General features: G+C 45.3%; 1 protein-coding gene across 1 annotated transcript; it reads left to right on the top strand.

Moving 5' to 3' along the window:
- The first annotated feature begins 19122 nt into the window (after positions 1 to 19122).
- On the top strand, positions 19123 to 21510 carry LOC117851037 (putative cyclic nucleotide-gated ion channel 7). The gene has a single exon (XM_034732935.2). The coding sequence runs from the start codon at positions 19236 to 19238 to the stop codon at positions 21489 to 21491; it is 2256 nt and encodes a 751-aa protein (XP_034588826.1). The 5' UTR covers positions 19123 to 19235; the 3' UTR covers positions 21492 to 21510.
- Positions 21511 to 21689: the final 179 nt, after the last annotated feature.

Here is a 21689-nt window from a genome sequence, read left to right as displayed (position 1 = left end):
TGAAGTTAGTTTTCAGAAAAGGTTCTAAAATGTGTAATTCTGCAGTAGTTTTTTTTTCAAATGTAGTGTAATTTGTAAAATTCACTCTAAAAAAATATCCGAATCCTTGTACCTCCTAATGAACAAATTAGATTTGAACATATGGGAACCATATACAATTTGCCACCATTTTTCTTAATTACTCAACTTTGCTTTACATTATTACCTACCTAAAGTGCTAATCAAAATGTTAACTTAAATGAGAAGGATGGATAGAATGGAAAAGCTCTGGCCGAAATGTCGACTATTGTTTATTAAGCTACTCAGGCAAAACAATAGCATGTTAGCCTTTTCTATATCACCGTGTCTAATCTTTTCTGCTTCTGTCAAGGGAATCTTCAAAAAGGATCACTAGCAACCAAATGGCCAATCTTGTTGAGTCCACTGCACTTCCATCGGTGATATACAGTTAGTTACATACAAAAATGCATGCACACCACTCATGCAGCTACATACTTATATATACATTGTCATATACGCACATCACTAGCTAGAAAGTAGAAAGATTAGTGTCCCACTATAACCCCTGGGATAAGATTAACAATCTTTTGTTCAACCTTAACAGGCCACCTTAATCCCAAGACTGACCTGTAATCTTAGTGGGTGACATTGACCATGCGCATGTCAACTTGTTAAGGTGAACGAAAAAGAGTTGACGGATCAAATAAAGCATCAAGGCATTTTTAACGAAACAATAGGACATCTACACTTGTCCTTCTCCACTGCACCCCCACTAAGCAATGACCAAAATCTAAAGGGCCTGGCTACAAATGAAGAGCTGCCACTGCATGCATGTGTCTTGGTACCTAGATCACTAACTAGCTGCATTAAAAAGGCTAATCTACGCTATGTGAGAACATAAATAATTGAACTTTTCTAAGCATGTGACACTAACGAAAAAGAAAGAGACGATATGCTAGAATGAAAAGAACTCTGTATCCGTAACCAGCTATGTTCATCAAGAGCTAGCAACTAACATTGCTTAAAAAGCAAAAATGAAAAGGAAAAAAAAGGGTAACAAGAGCAACAAAAAGTAGCAACTGCTCAGCTGCATGCTCTCTGCTCAGGATGTGTGTATGCGTATGCAGTGATGCCATCACGCAGAGAGGAGAATAACTTAATACCATCATATCGATTGTTAACTTTGTTTATATAAAGCAAATAAACCATCACATACCAGAATCAGCATGTACCAGGAGCACTAAGCAGTCTGATAAAACAATAAGGCCATCCATCCATCCATCCACCACTCTGAACTCGTTGCCTTTTTACAAGAACAGCGCGAAAACGCAATGCAAGAGGGGCTAGCATCCAGTCCCAACCACACACGCGTCACAGGCGGCTAAGCGACAGGTGTAGCATGCAGGTGAGATGCATGCAGGAGATAGATGCGAGTCTCCCAACAGGGCTGCCCTTTTGCGTAGGAATCGAGTAACTCTGTTCTTGTCGCGAATGGCCACGAATTCTGTATCTGTCCATGGCATGCAGTTAGCAGTGTAGTCAAGAGCAGCAGCACCTTTTTCTTTTTTTTTTCAAAAAAAAGAGCAACAGCAAGAGCTAGCTGCATACGGGCATACGGCTACTGCTACTAGGCTTGCCCAGCCTCTCGTTCCATCGTGTCTCTTGTTAACTCTTATCATGGATCCTTTGGTGATTCTGCTGCCCGTGTGCAGCTTCTGTCCAAGCAAAACCCCATGCCCGAATTGATTATACACACATGCAAAAACACTCTGTGTGTGGCTGAGAAGTACTTCTTGACTAAACATGGATGATCGCATGGCTATAGACCTATAGTTCTGCAGGAAAAGTCCCAACAGCTAGCAGCGAAAATGTGACCGGCCGGCCTTCCTGCATGTGATGTGAGAGCAACACACGTTTTTTATGCAACTCATGCTCTTTTGCTACATGCCCTGTCTTCTTCAGTGTTGGCAGCCACCAGTTTGAAGCTGAAACTGCTTTGCTCTGATGAATGAATGCAACAGAAACCCTCCTATCCGTCTCCATCGTTCCATACATCTCTAGTTCTATCCTACAGGCAGCAGTATCCTCGGAATCAATACCAGCCAAGAGAATAATGCATTGCTTTTGTTGTGTTTCATTTGTTATCGATCTGCTCTCGCATTTGACATTTCCATGGGCGTTAGGTCAGTTCAGAGCTGAGCTAGTGGTGTGTGTGAGCAGCACGTGGATTGCTACCTTGCGGCAGGATCCCTTTCTCATGGACCTAGCATAGATTGCAGAGGTCACAAGAGCCACTAATAAACTGATCGATGAGCTTTGAGCTCGCCTCGTCGCGTCAGTTGGATCGGATGCAACCACCCGTGATGCTCCTCGATCGATCTTGTGGCCATGAATGAACATGCGATCGATCGATCATGCAAAAGCTTCGTCGATCTTGCTGATATTACCATTCACCCTATATATGGAGCTTGCATTGTGTGGCCCAGGAAAGGTCGTCTCTCCCTGGCCAATTCGGCAGCTGCATGTGTTCTGTGATAGCTGAGACGAAAAGTGCACTTGATTCCCATCAGCTGAATGACTGTTGTGATGCCACAAGATTACGCAAAAGTTGAGCGAGTGCAAAAGCGTCGGATTGGGAAATTTTGCGATTCACCAGATCGAGCTTTGTGGCCAGAATGTTCTAGGGGAGCTGAGAAGTTGCACTTTTTTTTCCTTCAGCTAAATGCATGGCTGCTGGCGTCTGATGTGATGGAGATATAGGCCCTACTAGGTCAGAATTTTTTTACTGTAGTCTAGCATGGTAGACCTGCTTCATTCCTAATAATCTAGGTTATCGTGTTTTCTGATTGTTGAACGTACGTGAAGTGGCAATCAGTATGACTTCTGACAGTGCTGTAACCGACTGATCAAAATTGGTCATTGTCTCATCATAGAGCGTGGATAAGGGGCCGTGTGGTTGCAGGGTTAAACTTTAGCTCCCGCGACATTGAATGGTTAGGTAATAAATATAGATTATTTACAAAACTTATTGCATAGATGGAGGCTAAATGGCGAGACGAATCTATTAAGCCTAATTAGTTCATGATTTGACAATGTGCTGCTCCAATAACCATTTGCTAATGATAGATTAATTAAACTTAATAGATTTGTCTAACCGTTTAGTCTTCATTTGTGTAATTAGTTTTATAATTAATTCATAGTTCTCCTAATTAGTCTCCGAATATTCGATACGATACGGAAGCTCTAGGATCCGAACACCTCCTAAGTCCATGCTATGCAGACATGCACAAGAGGCGCAGAAAACAGCAACAGTGAAGTTAGACGTTGTGGGCTGAATGTTAATTTGAGCTTGATGTTGACCCATGAACATCGGACTTGGGAGGCCCATGTGGGCATGTGGCGGGTGCGGTCGGCCCAAGTATTTTCGGCTCTAATTATTTAGTCAAAATAGTTACGTGGGCTGATTTTTAGCTGCTGAATTCTCATCTCCACAACCTTCCTTGCCGTACGTAGCCGCCGCCGCCGCCGCCTCGCCGCTCTCACTTTAGCACCCGGAACGACGTGTCGGCGCCCTCCCTCTTTGCCTTACTCGTCGCCACCACCGTCCAGAGCGACGTCGCGCCGCCGCCGCCCGGCTCAACTCCGGCTAGCTCCCCGCCCCCGTTCACTTCGTCGATCAGCCCCTGCATTCACGGTACTCCCTGTTGCAAGTCCAAGGCTAGCTGCATTGATTTCCCTCTGTTGATCTAATGATACGCTGAAATTTCTGTGACATACTAGTTGACTGAATAAGTTGATACTTGATTGTTGATACTGAATTTTAGATTTGTGCGAAAATGGAGACATTGTATAGACCCTTTCAATTGAAGGATAAGTTTGTGTCATGAAATTGTTGTCTACTTTATTTTTTTTACTGTCTCTTCCATTTTTTAATTCAGTCAGAGTACCAAGTATGAGCAAATTAATTTAAGCCGCTCATTTCTTGCATTATTTCGAGTTTGGCAAACAACTTTCTTTCCTTCATGGAAGAATCGGGTGAAGGAAGCGAGAGCTGACTGAAGAAGTGAAGATGAGTTGCCAGAAGTTCAGCCGTCAGTATCTGCATATGGTGTTAAGTGCCGGGCGTGGCTTGTATGCTCTCAGCCACGTGGACGTTTCGAGGTTGTTCTACCCATCGAAGGAAGAAGCCAAAGCAGCACATGCAGAAGACAAGAAGAATGGCAGCAATATGCTAGGAGGGATTGGGAGCGCTGGGAGGTTGCCGGAGCCTACTATCCACTATGAACCATTCACTGCAGCTATATCTTATCCTGACAGATCGAGTGGTGTCTTCGCACTCTTCGGCAAGAGCAACTTCTTCTGCTCCGACTCAGTTGGCCATAGCAGCATCTACAACACTGAGCCAGAGCCACAATGCTTTCTGGGCTTGCCGAGGTTGGACTTACCAAAGGGACCCAAACATATCACTATCTGCATCCCACGCACTGAAGCCCACGTCAGGTCCGACTACGAGGTCACCCCAATCTGGATTTGGATATCTTCACTAATAGACGCGACAGCAACCACATGTACAACCTCTACATCATGGACATGGACCCTTACAGCCAATGCAGCTTCGAGGCGCTCATGTACTACCCTATCAGACGCTTGCGTTGGCGCCAGCTCCCACCACCAGCATCCTTTGGCGACGCTAACTACAGGGCTTGTGACAATGTGCCCTGCGGTGGTTGATGGCACTAAAATCTGTATATCATCTGAAACTGCCACCTGCTACTTTGACACGGTGGCCTTTGAATGGAGCAAAGCAGGTGATTGTGTGCTGCCCTTTCGTGCCAAAGCTGAGTATATCCCTGAGTTTGGCCTGTGGCTTGGCTTGTCTGCTCACAAACCCTACAACCTCTGTTCCGTGAATCTCTCTGGTGTCACCATAGGCTCTTGTGACACACAGCCACCGGCACAGTATGTTGGGCAAGATGTTGACCTGCCAGGGGACTGCTCACTGAAAAATGCTGCTCTGGTGAACATGGGCTCAGGCAGGTTTTGCATTGCCAAGTTCTTCGATCGTATCCATGACCATGACAACCCTCAGGTGGTAGTCTTGACTGGTGTGGAGCTAGACCCTGATGACCATAAAGGTGAAGGGGCATTCGGCATTACCAAGCACAAGTCTGAATGTCTCGCTTCAGATTCCATCGTTTGCGTGCTCTAAACTGAAGATTATCTCATTGATACTAGTGTTTCAAAAAGGAACACCGAATAGATCATTTGTATTGCTTTTATGTGTGCACACCGAATTGAGTTTCTGAAACTTTGTTTTTATGTGTGCTATGCTTCATTGTTCACTGATGGTATTGCTTTCGTTGATACAGAAAAGGAACAACGAATAGATAATTTGTTGTGCGTTGGCCTTTCTGAGGCTTTGAACTCATTCACTTAAATGGCTGTTGGTTCAAGTGAGCTACAGCTGAACATTCTGTTTTTATACGGAACTACGACAAGCAATTGCTCGCCTCAACTTTCATTGAACGGATGTAGAACGCAGGTAAAGCGTTCAGTGCATTGTGAGGTTAGGGTGGAGAGGAGAGTATACACAGCTAGCTATGCTATGTGTTATGTGTTGGCGCCTTTTCTCGCTAACACGAGTGCGCTAAATTGCGCGGGTCGCGAACAGACCAAATAGCAAATATGCTGCACAGGTCGGTCAGACCGGTCCAACAACCCGGTCAGACTGGTTTCCTGAATTTGGCTCGAGTCGGTCGCTCGAGGGGGTAACTACCACACTTACGTGGTGGGGATGGCTAGGTTTACGAGCAAACCAGCAAAGGAATAACTGACGCACTTACGTGGCGAAGAACGACTAGTTTACGAGCAAACTAGCAAAGGTTGTCGAAGCTCTCGCCTGGGAGGGATCCCATCAGGGCGTGGACGTCGCCGGCGTGCCCTAGGTTGACTAGCAAGCCTAGAACGTCACCTATGGCCGTGGAGAACAGTAGATGAACAACAGGGAGGTTGGAAAAGTACTAGGGTTGAAAAGATAAAAGTAAGTTGTAGATTGATTCGATTGGGATGCCCTCAATCAGCCGTGGCCCTTTATATTTATAGGGTGGGGAGGTCTTGCCCCGGTAGGAATTGAAGGTTACATAAATCCCGTATCAAAATACAACTCCTAACTCAGATTAGGTTGGGTAGACCAGTTAGACCGCCCATCCCAACCGATCTGACCGGTTAGCTTAGGACTGAATCTTGTCGAAGCTATAACTCTCTCATCCGGACTCCAAATTAGGCCTTCCACATATGCATTTCGATTGTCTCGACGAGATCTACGTAATTGTGAAGTACAACTTGCATTTTGAGTACTTTGATCTAACCGGTCTGACCGGGCCGTGTCAAACCCCGGCTGGTCTCAGCCTGATCGGGTAAAGTTGTGTACCAAGAAATATTTATCAGAACCTGATCTGCACAGAAACAATGTAGAGTACAAGTGCATTAACCATGTTTCAGTTTTAAGGACGATAGTGTCTATCGGCCATATTACTTGATTCTGCCCAATATGAAGAAATCATCTTGTTGTTGATGTTTATACATCTTGTGCGAGTGAGATAAGCCTGAGTACATACTGCCTCGGCTATGGATTCTTGAAATACTAATTCAAAGTCATTCTCACACTCGCAAGTTATCGTGGATACATAAAGCGACCAAATTGCTATAATGTCAATTGGTCTTTACAATACTTCTCAAATTGAGAATGAAGAAAGATAAAATGATTCAACATTGCACCCACAAGTCATTTCGACCATAAACAAAGTAAGGTGAGTAATCAACCCAAAAGGTGAATATGACACAATTACCTTGGAATTGATGATGGCCAAATTACTCTTGAACCCCTTTTGTTCACTCTTGCCTCATCTTTCAATGCATCTTATATTATGCAAATAAACGACAACAAACTTTCCCCAACTACTAACTTTGGCTCCAGCAAGTTTCGAAACTTTATTAGCCAAAGTGGTAGACATACCGGTTAGACCGGTCTCAATGGCGGTCAAACCGGTCTGCCTAGGATGTGCTCTCTAACATTGCCTAACATCGACCTTTAAATATAAAAGGGTCCCCATGGATGTTATAGTCTGATGTTTGTTACGCCAGAGTGTTAACTTCTGATTCTTACGCCCAGGTACAGGATTGTACTTATCAAATATGATCTCTAGGCTTTTACTAAAATAGACATTCAACGATCCATTTACACATGGATATCTTCTGCACTACTAGCAATGAATCACCAAACCTCTGCATGATTTACGCTCATGGATTGCAAACTTTCTAGCTCGAACCGAAAAATTCAGATTCGGCTTAATTCCTAATATTAAAGCTTTTAACCGACTAAAGATCAAAATAACATCATGTGATGAAATAAAGATATCACTAATGTGTGAAGAAACCCTTTGAAAGCCGATCGATCATAATCTTCATGAGGTAAATCAGCCATACTGGTCAGAACGGCCTCAGATGACGGTCAGACTGGTTGCCTAGGATGTACTCTCTGATATTGCTAAAGATCGGTCTTCTCTCATGAGAATGTCCTTTTGGACTCTGCGACCTGATGTTTATTGTTCCAGAGTAACGATCCCGAATTTCTAATGCCTAGAGACATGACACATAATATAATTAAAATGATCCTCTAGATATCTACTAAGAAAAACATCTAATGACTCATTTAAGCATAAATATTTGCCACACCTTCAGCAACAAGTCATTAGATACTTCAGCATGCTTTCCAACCATGGATTCCAAAATCTCTAATCTAAAAAGAGAAATTTCATATTCAGCTTGATTACTGATGTTAAATACTCCAACTGACTAAAGGTCACAAAACAACACCATTTGGTGAAATAAAGACAACACCAATATTCTGAAAACACTTTGCAAGCCGATTTAGTAAATACAAACTCCATGGTGGTAAATTACTCATTTTGCTAAAATCTTGCCCCCCGAGTACTTAAGGCACCAATAAGGTCATAAATGATCTCTCATCGGGAAGCTATTACTTTAGGACGATGATCAAAGAGATTCATTGGCCATATATATTGCCAAGGACGATAATTCAATATCATCCATGATGAATCCATCCATATGAATATGCACAGCCGAAATAAAAGTATACAGAGATATATAAATTTAGTAATTAACACCATCTCTAAGAACTAAATATTTTGACTTCTGAAAAATCAATAGCAACACCTATTGCAATCTAATCAACGTGCATAGCAACTTGGTGATAACCCTCCATGATATAAATATCCATGTGGAACCCAAGGATCAAAATAAGAGTGTGAGGGATAACCAAACATATCCAAGGATGAATTCCAAGATATAGGCACATATGGCACTGGTAAAGCAAATGGATGAGGTAATGACCAATAATTTTGATGATTCGGTGCAAACCTCAGTTTTGGAGATCGTCTCTAAAACTTCGTCTTCTCCTTCATTTGTGTTGCACCCTTTGCTTGGTCATCATCCTTGCTTTGAGATTGAATGTTTCTTTTAGGAACCCATGCCATGCCCTTCTTTTTCAGTTCTTGAGCACTAAGCCTTTGCAACTTCTTCTTCTGCCAATTTGATAAACCAAGTGGATAGCTTGGCTTTGCTTCAGTTTTAGACAACAGTGCTCTTTTCTTGTTTTCTGCCTTCTTCAACTTCTTTTGTTCAGATTTGGCACTTGGAGGATCAATGGCTGATTTTTCCTCATCTTTGCCATTACTAGCCGAAGTACTTAGGCCCTGTTTGGTAGGGCTTCTCAAAGTGCTTCTCCACCGGCTTTTGGTGAAGCCCTACCAAAGGGTCAATTTCAAAACGGCTTCACCACCAAAGCTGGGGAGAAGCCACAAAACGGCTTACACTAGAGAGAAGAAGCCGAAAAAAGTAGCTTCACCGGCTTCTCCTCTTTCTCCAAGCATTAAGTGATCATAAAATTACATATATTGCCATTGAGAAGCCGTTTTACCAAACGTTTTGCAAAACGGCTTCAGCTTCACTAAAAAAGCCACTCCACCGAAGAAGCCGAAGCCAAAGCCATTTTATGAGAAGCCGAAGCTCTACCAAACGGGGCCTTAATATGTTAATCGGCTTTTCACTAATTGGATTTAGATCTGAACTCTTATCTTTGCGACCATCTCTTTTCACTCGATAAACTTGCTTGACAACCTTTTTCTTCTTTTGAACATTAGACCGATCCTTTTGCTTAAAATGATCATTTTCAACATATGGTTGCCTTGCACATGATGGTTCTCTAGGTGCTGCATACTCTACATGATATGGTCTAAAATGTGAAGGAGTATGTGCCCATGGATCATTCCACCCCCATGATGAGTAAGGATGAAAACTACTGGGATGTGGAGCATATGGGACTGGCATTGATGGCCCAAAAGGAGGACAGGATGCTGCTGAATGAAACTTTTCTCCTTGCCAATTCCAATTCCCAGAATTATGCTTAGGAGGCAATCTTGATAATTCAACATCTTTTGACCGATTAGCACGCTTTGCCTCATTATCCCTTTGATATTTAGTCAGAAGTTCATCGAAAGTGAGCTTTGGCTTTTTACCATTGTGCTTAACACGATCTTTACCTCCATTCACTACAGGATGCTCAGGCCTCAACACTTCTGAAATTTTTAGACCTGAACCGATCTGACCGGTTTGGGAGACCGGTCTGACCTATTGGTCCAAATCAGTCAGACCTGTCCGCCCAACCAGTCTGACTTGTTCGCCCAGCACAACAGGAGTAACAGGTTCTTGATTTGATGGAGAAAAGTCCGTTTGCCCCCAGTAACTTCTGGGATTTTGATAGGCTCATCATCCTCAATTGTTGCATGATCTTGCAATTCATGGACGATGTCATTCTCATCACTTGGGAGCTTCGAATCTTCCTCTTTGGCAATTAATCTTAGACCTTTAAATGAATCAACTGACTCTAACCGATTTAATGATCCTTTGCCATCACAACCAATTGCAACCAACTGGTCATCCTCTTTTGTTTGAGAAAATCTCAATCATCCGGTATTAATGGTTGATTGTCTAAGTTGACGAAATATATTGCAATCACTAGTATTATGATCAATGAATTATGCCACTTGCAATACTTTTGGTTTCCTAATTCAAGAGGTGATGGAATAACTTTGTGATCAAATAATCTAATAAAATCATTCTCCAGCAACATATCAAATAGATCATCACACAAAGTTAAATCAAAGGTATACTTTATTTTTTCCAACCGATGCTTTTGTGGAGAAGGCTTCAAGGCCAAGCAAGCAAATGGTTCAGATTTCTCACCGACCCATTCAGCTATACCTTTCCTTGTGCTTCTCATATTCGATACTTTAGAGCTTACAGCTATATTAGCATCGGATTTCACAATGGCTCTTGATCTTGATCTTTTGCTTTTAACTCCAGAACAACCATGAGTAAGCCATGTAGATAAAAACTTTGGCAATGATGATGAAGAGATTTTAAATGCCAAAGTATTACTATGATCAGCCTTTCTAATTTTTACAATGCATTGGCTGATACTATCTGAAGGCATACTACTACTAGCAAGTAAATTACCATCCTCAATTGATCTCTTGGAATTATGTGACAAAATCACTAATGGATGAATTAATAAAGATATAGGATCTGATTGGGAATTACTTGCGAAGTATACCTTATCAAATATGTTGGAGAGGTGAGAAACCTTGATGTGGATGATATCATGCTTCTCCTCTTGATGGCAGCCCACTGCCATGGAACTGGTTAGACCGGTGCTTCTAGGATTGCTGGAAATCACCGAGCGTTAAGATGCCACTATTTTCTTAATGCCTCCATTGTTACGTTCCTCAATAGTCTGATGTTCCAAACTGTTCTCAGCCATAACTTGTCGTTTAATGATGCGATAATCACTATCAAAATGCACGACACCTTCGGCTTTAGAAAAATCAAGCATGGCTGTTTTCTTTTGCTTAACACACTCTTGTACAGCTAGACTTGACACTTTTGGCATAACGGATTTAGAATATGCATTATTTGGTTCGGTTGTTGTAATAACTGAACTATTGCTCAAAACTGATTTCAACTCCTCTATTCTCATTCTGGACTGTTGTAATAAAGCTCCTATTTCCACTAGAGCAACCGAAGGAAAATTACAACCATCCATTCCATCTCTAATAGATGATCTTAAGCCCTTGAAAGCAATATTAGCAAGATCCTTATCAGAAATCGACAAGTTAGAGCAACGGTCCTTAGTTTCTTCGAATCATCTTATATAATTAGAGACCGATTCATCTTCACCTTGCTAAATGTTATAGAGATCGTACATAATGCTTGAGAATAACTGGCCAAATAGCTAGAATCAGCATGGCCAATCTTCTTATTCACCGACGTGTTTTGTGGTGTGATCACATATTGTGAATTTGCAACCGATGAATAACCAGTTGAAACACCTTACTGAATATTATTGAAATTACTAGCATAGGATGTCTCATAGAGGTTGGCGGCTGAACTTACCATGTTAGTTTGGCCTTGATAATTTCCCACCGGCTTTTGAACTTGTTGTACAGCCGATGTGTGGGGGTTTAAAATTTAAAGCATGCATATTATTGAGCAATGGCTTTTGCATATAACATTCAAAATTATAATTTGCATAAGTAACTCTATCTGAACAAATGCTAGCCGATGCAATATGACTACTAGTATCATATCTAGCAACATCAACATGAGGAATCATCATGGTACTTGCATAATTACTATTATTATTATGTAATGTATTTGCAATTTGTACCTTGGGCTCATTGTAGTAGTATTGTTGTGGAACATAAGGATAGCCCACCATAATAGGTCTTGATGCTTCTGATCTTGTGGTAAATAAATCCAGATATTGTTGGTAATCCAAGCCACCAATGACCAATACTTTGCTTCTCTTTTGATCTTCAATTTGTAGCAGCAAGCAAAACACAATGCAATCGACTTGAGCAGCCTGATACAAAGTCACAAGTATAAATGCAATCAGTCCAAAAATACCAGATGCAACTACAGCGGCGAATTGAAATAGTGGATCAATTAGATATTTGGCTAGGGTTTGATAGAACGGTTTGAGCAACTAGATCTTTCTTCCCAAGCGGAGTCGCCAAAATGTGTTGGCGCCTTTTCTGGCCAACACACGAGTGCGCTAGATCGCGCGGGTCACGATCAGATCGAATAGCACAGATGCTGCACAAGCCGATCAGACCGGTCCATCAACCCAGTCAGACCAGTTTCCTAGGATTTGGCTCGAGTCGGTCACTCAAGGGGGTAACTACCACACTTACGTGGTGGGGGATGGCTAGGTTTACAAGCAAAGTAGCAAAGGGAAAACCGACGCACTTACGTGGCGAAGAACGACTAGTTTACGAGCAAACTAGCAAAGGCCGTCGAAACTCTCGTCCAGGAGGGACCCCGTCAGGGCGTGGACGTCGCCGGCGTGCCCTAGGTTGACTAGCAAGCCTAGAACGCCATTTATGGTCGTGGAGAACAGTAGATGAACAGCAGGGAGATTGAAAAAGTACTAGGGTTGAAAAGATAAAAGTTAATTGTAGATTGATTCGATTGGGATGCCCTCAATCGGCCGTGGCCCTTTATATTTATAGGGTGGGGAGGTCTTGTCCTAGTAGGAGTTGAAGGTTACATAAATCCCGTATCAAAATACATCTCCTAACTCGGATTAGACTGGGTAGAGTGGTCAAACCGCCCATCCCAACCGGTCTGACCGATCAGCCCAGGGCTGAATCTTGTCGAAGCCATAACTCTCTCATCTACACTCCAAATTAGGCATTCCACATATGCATTTCGATCGTCTCGATGAGGTCTACGCAATGGTGAAGTCCAACTTGCATTTTGAGCACTTTGATCTGACCGGTCAAGCCCATCGGTCAGACCGGTTGGCCATGTCAGACCCTGGCTGGTCTCAGCCTGATCGGCTTGCTGCCACTTTTGGTCGTCAACACTATGCTACATACATCCTGTAGTCTTGCACTCCAAGAATGAGTAAAAGTTCTAGCTACTGGCTTGCGGATGCGATCTGCCCATATGTCGATGGAGTGTAACACCTGCGCTGGTGACCTGTGGGCGGCATTAAAGACCATGTCATTTATATCCTTCCAAATGTTCTATAAGAAGGCCACGATCAAGGTTCTGAACTGAGGAGCATGTAGATTGTCTGGAAATGTGTAGCTGATGGTAATGTACAAGACATTCATTAAGCTGTATGGAGAGAGGTTGAGTGAACTGCATTTTGGGTGTATTGATCCTGCGGTGAGAACTGCATTGCCTGTCCAGTGGCTTTGGCAGCTGTTGTTAGTGGAGACAAAGCTTTGGTCACTGTCATAAAATTGGCACTATATTTTAGATTAATGAATGTAATTTGGTTCTTACACCAATGATGTTATGTACATGCATTTGTTTGCTGATTTGTCAAAAAGAAACAGCAATACATTCAGATGATTAGACGGATTCTGGGAAATTTAGACATGTTTTTTTGTTGTCCACAACAATATCTATTATTGATTCCTTTTTAGGTAAAATAATTGTAACTCTGTTACTACAGTGATGCTTAGGTAACATAATTCTGAACTTCGTTGCCATTAATTGTAGGTCAATTGTATCCACAGTTTCATTTGTTTGCTTGTCTCAATAATTTTATACTTCCTTCGTCCCAAATTACTATTCGTTTTGGCTTTTCTAGATACAAAACTTATCAAAGATGGAGTATTACTGAGGGAGTACTTACGTTAGATCGATTTGACTCAAGTGGATAAGGAAATTTACTCTTTTGTTTTGCATCAAACTGCCAATGATTTTGAATTATACTCATGCCCGTGTGCTTTGAGATGATTGAAACTTAAAGTAGGTAATGTTAACTGCTGTGAGTCCCACTTTAGTTGTGAAATACATACCTGATACGGAGTTTTTTGTTCTTTTCACAAGATTTTGCTGTACTAAAATAAATTGAAGGTACATTGGGTTTCCCTATTTAATACTCCATCTTGCTATTTGTGCCACCAGGTTTAGAGATTAGGCAAGTCTCAATGCATAATTTCATTGCACTGTTATCAAGACTGCAAACTTGGTAACTGTGCCTACTTAGTTTCATGGGGATGAAACTCCTCTCTCATTTCATGAAACTCCATCCTCTCTCTCCTCATATGCCAAGTCAGCAAAATTGTTGATGTGGCATAGAAATTAATGCTGATGAAACTCTCTATGGGAGATTCTCTATGAAACTCTCATTGAGACTGGCTTTAGAAATCAACTTCAGTCCTTGTAACTTAACTCAAAGTTAATTGTCATGCAATGAAATACTACAAAGGATCAAAGTTCAGTATGTCTATTTGCTCAAAACTGGAATGGAGTGGCAAGCCGGAGGCGCTCTAGTAGCTGTAATAGCTCTGCAAAGTGCCTTATCCTAGCGGCACCGTCTCCCAACCGCTATAGCCCCGCTATTTCGTACATTGCTGTTTAGGCAACAGTCAAATTTCTTCTTTCACCCTTCATGTTTTGAATCAGTGAATGGAACGAAAAAGAAGAGAAAGAGCAAGTGATAACGTGGTTACGTGATTCTTCTTGGCAACGAGTCATTTGAGGCTTCTAGCAAGATGGATGTTTAGCTATATAGTTGTGTTGTGTATCCACGGCTAAGTGAATGAATAGACGTAATTGCAACATTAGGAGCTTTCACGCCTGTTGTATGGTGGGCCCCCATGCTCTAGTTTGCAGAACATAGGAAATGATGGACTTGTCTGATTGGGTTTTATGTTCCCGCAGTAATTTTTCTCGGGTGTATTTTGTGGCAGGGGCCCTACCTCAATCGTAAGAATTTGCAGCGGTTACTGTTACCTTCATGAGATGCGATTGATGAGACACCGCATAAACTCGCAAACAAACAAGCATGTTGGGGCATTTCATTGAACGCCTACGAGTAAAGATGGCAATGGGTAAATTCCCATGGCTACCCTAAACCTATCCCCATTTTTATAAGACCATCAGAATTTCCATACCCGGCTGTGGGTGGGGAATTTCCCCAGACTCATACCCGGTAGGGTAAATCATACCCGACGGGTCACCCGTACCCGCCAATAGTTTATTTAAACACATGAAAATCAGCACTTCAGCAGCAACCACTAGTCCCAGAACACATAAAATTAGACAAATAATAGCATATAATAATCTCTACCGCAACCACCAGTCACATAACACCATCACACAACTCATTCTTCGGATCCAATGCAGGAGCGCCGGCGACGACGTCTTCAGCTTGGGCCTCCGGATCTTGCAGCTTCAGAGTGTTCACGGCGTCAACGAGCTCGGGATTTGGCAACTTCAGTAGGTGGTCAGCGTCCTCCTCCTCCTCCATGATGTCCCTTGACAGAGTGAAGGAGCTGGTTAGTGCGGAGTGAAGGAGCTGCAAAGCATATGAAAGGGAAGCAAGATTGTTACCATCCGTTGGCGCTATCGTGCTCGGTCGCCGACATGGCGTCGGATGTGACGATTTCTGGTCGCTTGGATTTGGAATGGAGCGAGGGGAGCGGGGTCTGTTCGGCTGTTCTTGTAGCATGTTGGCTTTTTACGACGAGCAGGGATGGGAATGTGGGGTTGGGAGGGGTGGGGGAGAGGATTATATACTTAGGGTTTCACCTTATGGGCTGGTACCTGGTGGGTTTCTTTACTTTTGGGTCGGGTATTTTTCACCCACGGGTCAACGGGTATGGGACTGCTGGAACATACCCATACCTGCGTACCGATTAGTGAAGGATTTGGTCCATTTATGTACCTGTAGGTAGTGTGTTTAATCCATATTCAAATCCTATTAGAGTAAATACCCATCGGGTATCAGATCGCGTTCCATAGCCATCTTTGCCTACGAGGAGGCATAGTAACAAGGCGGAGTAGGCGTGGTGATGGAGAGATAGGATTGTCAACTGTGCAGTGGGCGGCGAAGGCGAGCGACCATCGAACCGGTAACGGGTGACGTGGCCAGCGCAGAATGCTTGTGTTATAAATTGCCAGATTTGTAGGCGATTAATCCAGATTTGATGGCTGCTGGATGTGAGCTAAATAATTTCTTTCAAAACCATGGCCACAAGGCCCACAACCACCTGTCACAACTCACAATACATCTCACAGACACTAGTCTAGTATTACTCCAGGAGGATTAAACAAGTCTGCAGGATTAACCAAACATCCTGTCTCTTAAGAATATACTTCTCCAGAAGATTAAACAAGAACAGGGAAAACGATAAAGCAACACCCGGCCACCTCAAGGTTGACCAAAGGTGAAAATTATTGATGATCTCTTCAGTTCAGAGCACCTGCTCAATTTCATCTGTGACGAGACATTCAGACTTGTGATTAACCATGCTGAGTACCCCTTCCTCTTCATGTGATGGCGCCACCTCCACACCGGTGAAGACAACCGCATGAGATTGATACTCGTCGTGGTCATCAACAACAACGAAGAACCTGGCGATGCAAAACCTGCCTGAACCCAAGTTCACCACGGCCGCATCCATCAGCTTCCAGTACTTCTGTGGCAGATCAACATCCAACCCAACATGCTGCACTACCGGAAGTTCGTCGCAAGAGCCCAAGGCAACAGCAGAGAGGTCTACAGCACACAGCTCGCCGCAGGGGCTGCGAGTTGAGATGCCAAACCACATTTTAAGCTCAGTGTCATACTCCAGTTTGGAGAGGAAGGGAAGCACCCAATCGCCTGCCTTGCTCCACTCCATGGCCACCGTGTCGAAGGAGTAGGTTGCTCTGTCAGATGATACCAAGATCCTGGTGCCACCAACCAAGGCGAAGGGGATGCTGTCCGGGGTCCTGTACTTGGGGTCGCTGTGGAATGGTGGCGGTGGGAGAGGACGCCAACGCCAGCGACTCTTGGGGTAGTACGCGAGCATCTCAAAGCTGCACAACTCACCAGGAACCATGGCCATCATGTAGAGGCTGTCGGTATGGTTACCACGCAGCTTGTCACCAAACATGGCAGAGTCCACATCTGGGTGGATCTCGAAGTCAGCCATGGCGTGGGCAGCGTACGGGGGATGGAGATGGCAATGTACCTGGCTCCCTTGGGCGAGTTCAGTTCAGGCACGCTCAGGAAGGAGTGTGACTCGGCGTTGTACATGGTAGCGAAGCCGCCGGCATCGGAGCAGAGGACCTTGCTCTTGCCGAAGAGTGCAAATGCGTCCTTCAATCTGTCAGAAGCAAGCTCAGATACAGGTGACCTGAGTGGTGAGTAGTATATGCTTGGCACAGGTAAGCTCCCTTTCCCTACTCGCAAGCTGCTATCCTCCTTAGATTTTGTCTCTGCTGCCTTGGCTTCTTCCCGTGATGGGTAGAACAGCCTCGAGATGTCCATGCTGGTCAGTGCGTGTAGGTCACGACCAGCGCGTAGCACCAGATGCAGAGACTGACGGCTCAACCTTGGCAAACTCATCTCTGATTTAGTTCACTTCGTTCACCTGATCCTTCAATGGTAAATTGAGAAAATTGTATCAGACTAACAAAATGATACAAAGAAAATTGTCCAACTATAACAGCAACAGCAAAAAGAAAGACCTGACAAAAATTCTTTGCTAATCATGACGAGTAGTCGAGCAAACAATTTCATCACACGAACTTATACTTCAATTCAAAGGGTTTATACATTATCTCCATTTTTGCACGAATCTAAAAAAAGCAAGCCTTGCACGCGAATTTTACCACATACCAATTCAATTCAGTCTGCTAGTCTGGTACATAATTTCAGCTTATCATCAGTACTGACAGACAGAGGGAGATCAGTGCACCAGAACTAGCCTTGGACTCGCCACAGGGAGAGAGTAAAATGATTGGAGTATGTACCTTGAATCAGTGGCGGATCTAGGAGAAAAAACAATCTTATGCAATTCGATAAAACCATTTACAATTTGATAAATTCAAAGGTTAAGCTAGAAACAATAACAAATCACAATATAAATAGTTTGATAACAAATCACAATATAAATAGTTCGAAATATAGCATAAAAGAAACTTATAATATTATTTGTCTTCTTTGTTTACCCGCCGCTTTTTGAATGATATGAATGTCTTGATTATATCTTCTTCATTCACTTGGGTAGGGGTGGAGGTCCGTCGGGAAAGGAGGAGGAGGAGGTGAGATGGGCTTCACCATACCTCCTATCTGATTTCCACAAGCTAGATAGGAGCCATTTGCAGCGAGTTGCTAACTCTTTTACCATTATTCTCTTTCTTCATCGTCCTTCGCATATTGTTATGTTTTTAATAATAATAGCTAAATAAAAAAATGTTCATACCTTAAATTTAGGCAACTAAACCTATTTTGATTTTTTAAAAAATATTTTGATGAGATTTTTGGAAAAATCCAGTACTTTTCCTTATTTTATTCAAAGATAATTCGCATATTTTATTTTAGCTTCTTAATTTCTTCAAAGGATAATAAAATTAAAAATAATTTGTTTTCCCCTTCTAATATGAAATATTAAGCACATGTTTGAAATTTTAATTCAAAAGTTCACACATATCCTATACATGTAGGTTTTATGCATGCACCTACAAGACTACATAAAACAAGCTATACCAATTAAATTGTGCTCTCCTACTATCATTAATTCATTATTATGTTGGTCCGACCTTTTCGATGTTGGCTATTAACCCAAGTGTTACGCACATAGCTGTGACATGATACTTTAGCAAATTATAGCTGAGCGAACAACATTTTCAAAATGCTCTTATCTCATCTATATTTCGTACACATATTTGCATCAGAACCTAACTAGATAGTGGAATCTAACAAAAAAAATACTTTTATATATTGAGCTAACATTATTATAGAAATTCCATTAATCAATGTGCATAAACAAAATTGCCGGCCACTTTTTGTGTGTTCCACGTCTTGCAGCTGAGTCCAATTACTAAAATTAAGACCCATAACCTAAAATAAGCCACAAACCATTTTCTAGGTAGGAAAGAGAAATTGTGGCAAACAGGCTCCACGTGTAGCTAGCTTCCTCTTCCCCGCTCACGGCCTTCGCCTCCTTTCACGCGTAGGCATCTCCGGAGGATAGCACTAGCTGATCGGCCGGGCGATTGATCTGTGTTGGAACAGCACTCGCGGGCGCGTGGATCCTCGAATGGTGGTTGACGATGATGTCCCGTAGCCCGGGATCACGACGATGTTCGGCTGCGGCGGCTACCGGACGCAGTTCATCAACGGGCGCAGGGACAAGTTCGTGAGGCTCGACGACGCGGCGTCGTCGTCGTCGGCGGTGTGCTCCCCGCGTGTGTCCTTCTCGGCATCCGGCGCCATGGACCACCACCACGGCGGCCACGGCCACGGCCACGGCGGCGGGTTCCACATGGACAGCTACTTCTCCGGCAACCCATCCGCGGCCGCGGCCAAGTTCCGCGCGCGGTCGGTGCGCGTGGCCACCGGCGTGATGAACCGCTCCGAGCGGCTCAAGAGCATCGGGCTCGTCTTCCAGGAGGACTTCCGGAAGATGTCCCAGAAGGTGTTCGACCCGCAGGACGCGTTCCTGGCGCGCATGAACCGTGCCTTCGTCTTCGCGTGCATCGTCTCCGTCGCCATCGACCCGCTCTTCCTCTACCTCCTCGCCGTCAAGTACACCGACAAGAACACCTGCATCGGCTTCGACCGCAACCTCGCCACCGTCGCCACCGTCGTCCGCACCGCCGTCGACGCCTTCTACCTCTCCCGCATCGCGCTCCAGTTCCGCACCGCCTACATCGCGCCGTCCTCCCGCGTGTTCGGGCGCGGCGAGCTCGTCATCGACTCCGCCGCCATCGCACGCCGCTACCTCCGCCGCTTCTTCGCCGTCGACCTCCTCGCCGTCCTGCCCCTCCCGCAGGTCTCCATCTGGAACTTCCTCAACCGGCCCAAGGGCGCCGACCTGCTCCCCACCAAGAACGCGCTCCTCTTCACGGTGCTCGCGCAGTACGTTCCCCGCCTGGTGCGGTTTTACCCCATCACCTCCGAGCTCAAGCGCACCACCGGCGTCTTCGCCGAGACGGCCTTCGGCGGCGCCGCCTTCTACCTCCTCCTCTACATGCTCGCCAGCCACATGGTGGGCGCGTTCTGGTACCTCCTCGCCATCGAGCGGCTCGACGACTGCTGGCGGGACAAGTGCACCAAGCTCAACTTCCACCAGTGCCGGACCTACATGTACTGCGGCGGCGGCAGCCAGGGCCAGTCGGGGTTCCTCGAGTGGCGCACCATGATCCGCCAGGTCCTCCAGCAGGAGTGCGCACCCGTCGACAACTCCGGCACCGGGTTCCCCTACGGTATCTACACGACAGCGATCCAGTCCGGCGTCTACTCCACCGAGAACCTCACCGCCAAGATCCTCTTCTGCCTGTGGTGGGGCCTGCAGAACCTGAGCACGGTGGGGCAGGGGCTTGAGACGACGCACTACAAGGGGGAGCAGCTCTTCTCCATCACGCTCGCCCTCGTCGGGCTCATCCTCATGGCACTCCTCATCGGCAACATGCAGACCTACCTCCAGTCTATGACGCTCCGGCTCGAGGAGATGCGGCTCAAGCGCCGGGACTCGGAGCAGTGGATGCGCCACCGCGTGCTGCCCGACGACCTCCGGGACCGGGTGTGGCGCCACAACCAGTACCGGTGGCTCGAGACCCGCGGCGTCGACGAGGACGCCCTGGTCCGGGGCCTCCCCAAGGACCTCCGCCGCGACGTGAAGCGCCACCTCTGCCTCCGCCTAGTCCGCCGCGTCCCGCTCTTCGCCAACATGGACGAGCGCCTCCTCGACGCCATCTGCGAGCGGCTCAAGCCCAGCCTCTGCACGGAGTCCACCTTCATCGTGCGCGAGGGGGACCCCGTCGACGAGATGCTCTTCATCATCCGGGGACGGCTCGAGAGCTCCACCACCGACGGCGGCCGGACGGGGTTCTACAACCGGGGGTTGCTCAAGGAAGGGGACTTCTGCGGGGAGGAGCTGCTGACGTGGGCGCTGGATCCGAAGGCGGCGGCGAACTTCCCGCTGTCGACGAGGACGGTGAGGGCGATCTCGGAGGTGGAGGCGTTCGCGCTGCGGGCGGAGGAGCTCAAGTTCGTCGCAGGGCAGTTCCGGCGGCTGCACAGCAAGCAGCTGCAGCAGACGTTCAGGTTCTACTCGCAGCAGTGGAGGACGTGGGCGTCGTGCTTCATACAGGCCGCGTGGAGGAGGCACCTCAAGAGGAGGGCGGCGGAGCAGAGGAGGAGGGAGGAGGAGGCCGCCGCCGACGAGGCCGACGCGGCGGGGGCGTCCACCAGCAGGATCAGGACCACGATGCTCGTGTCCAGGTTCGCCAAGAACGCCATGCGGGGAGTGCAGCGGCAGAGGTCCGTCAGGGAGGACACCCTCATCATGCTGCCAAAGCCGCCAGAGCCGGACTTCGCCTCCATGGATTACTAGCTGCTCCATCGTCGAATTACCTGCTGTAAGTTTTATTCCACTGAAACCAAACATTTATACAGTAGAGAGAGAGAGTAGAGACATCCCCTGACCTGGCACGATTCAGCAACTGCTGAATGATGTGCAGAGATAATAAACAAAGATTCATAGATAAAATCATGAAATCAACAATGTTAAAACTCAATCATGACTTCAACG

The sequence above is a fragment of the Setaria viridis genome, chromosome 3 (assembly GCF_005286985.2).
Source record: "Setaria viridis chromosome 3, Setaria_viridis_v4.0, whole genome shotgun sequence".
In the NCBI taxonomy this organism is placed as follows: domain Eukaryota; kingdom Viridiplantae; phylum Streptophyta; class Magnoliopsida; order Poales; family Poaceae; genus Setaria; species Setaria viridis.
Note: the sequence above shows the minus strand (reverse complement) of the source record. Positions and strands in the feature narration are given on the sequence as shown.

Coding starts and splice junctions, on each gene's coding strand:
- LOC117851037 (XM_034732935.2), top strand. CDS start 19,236: ATGTTCGGCTGCGGCGGCTACCGGACGCAGTTCATCAACGGGCGCAGG.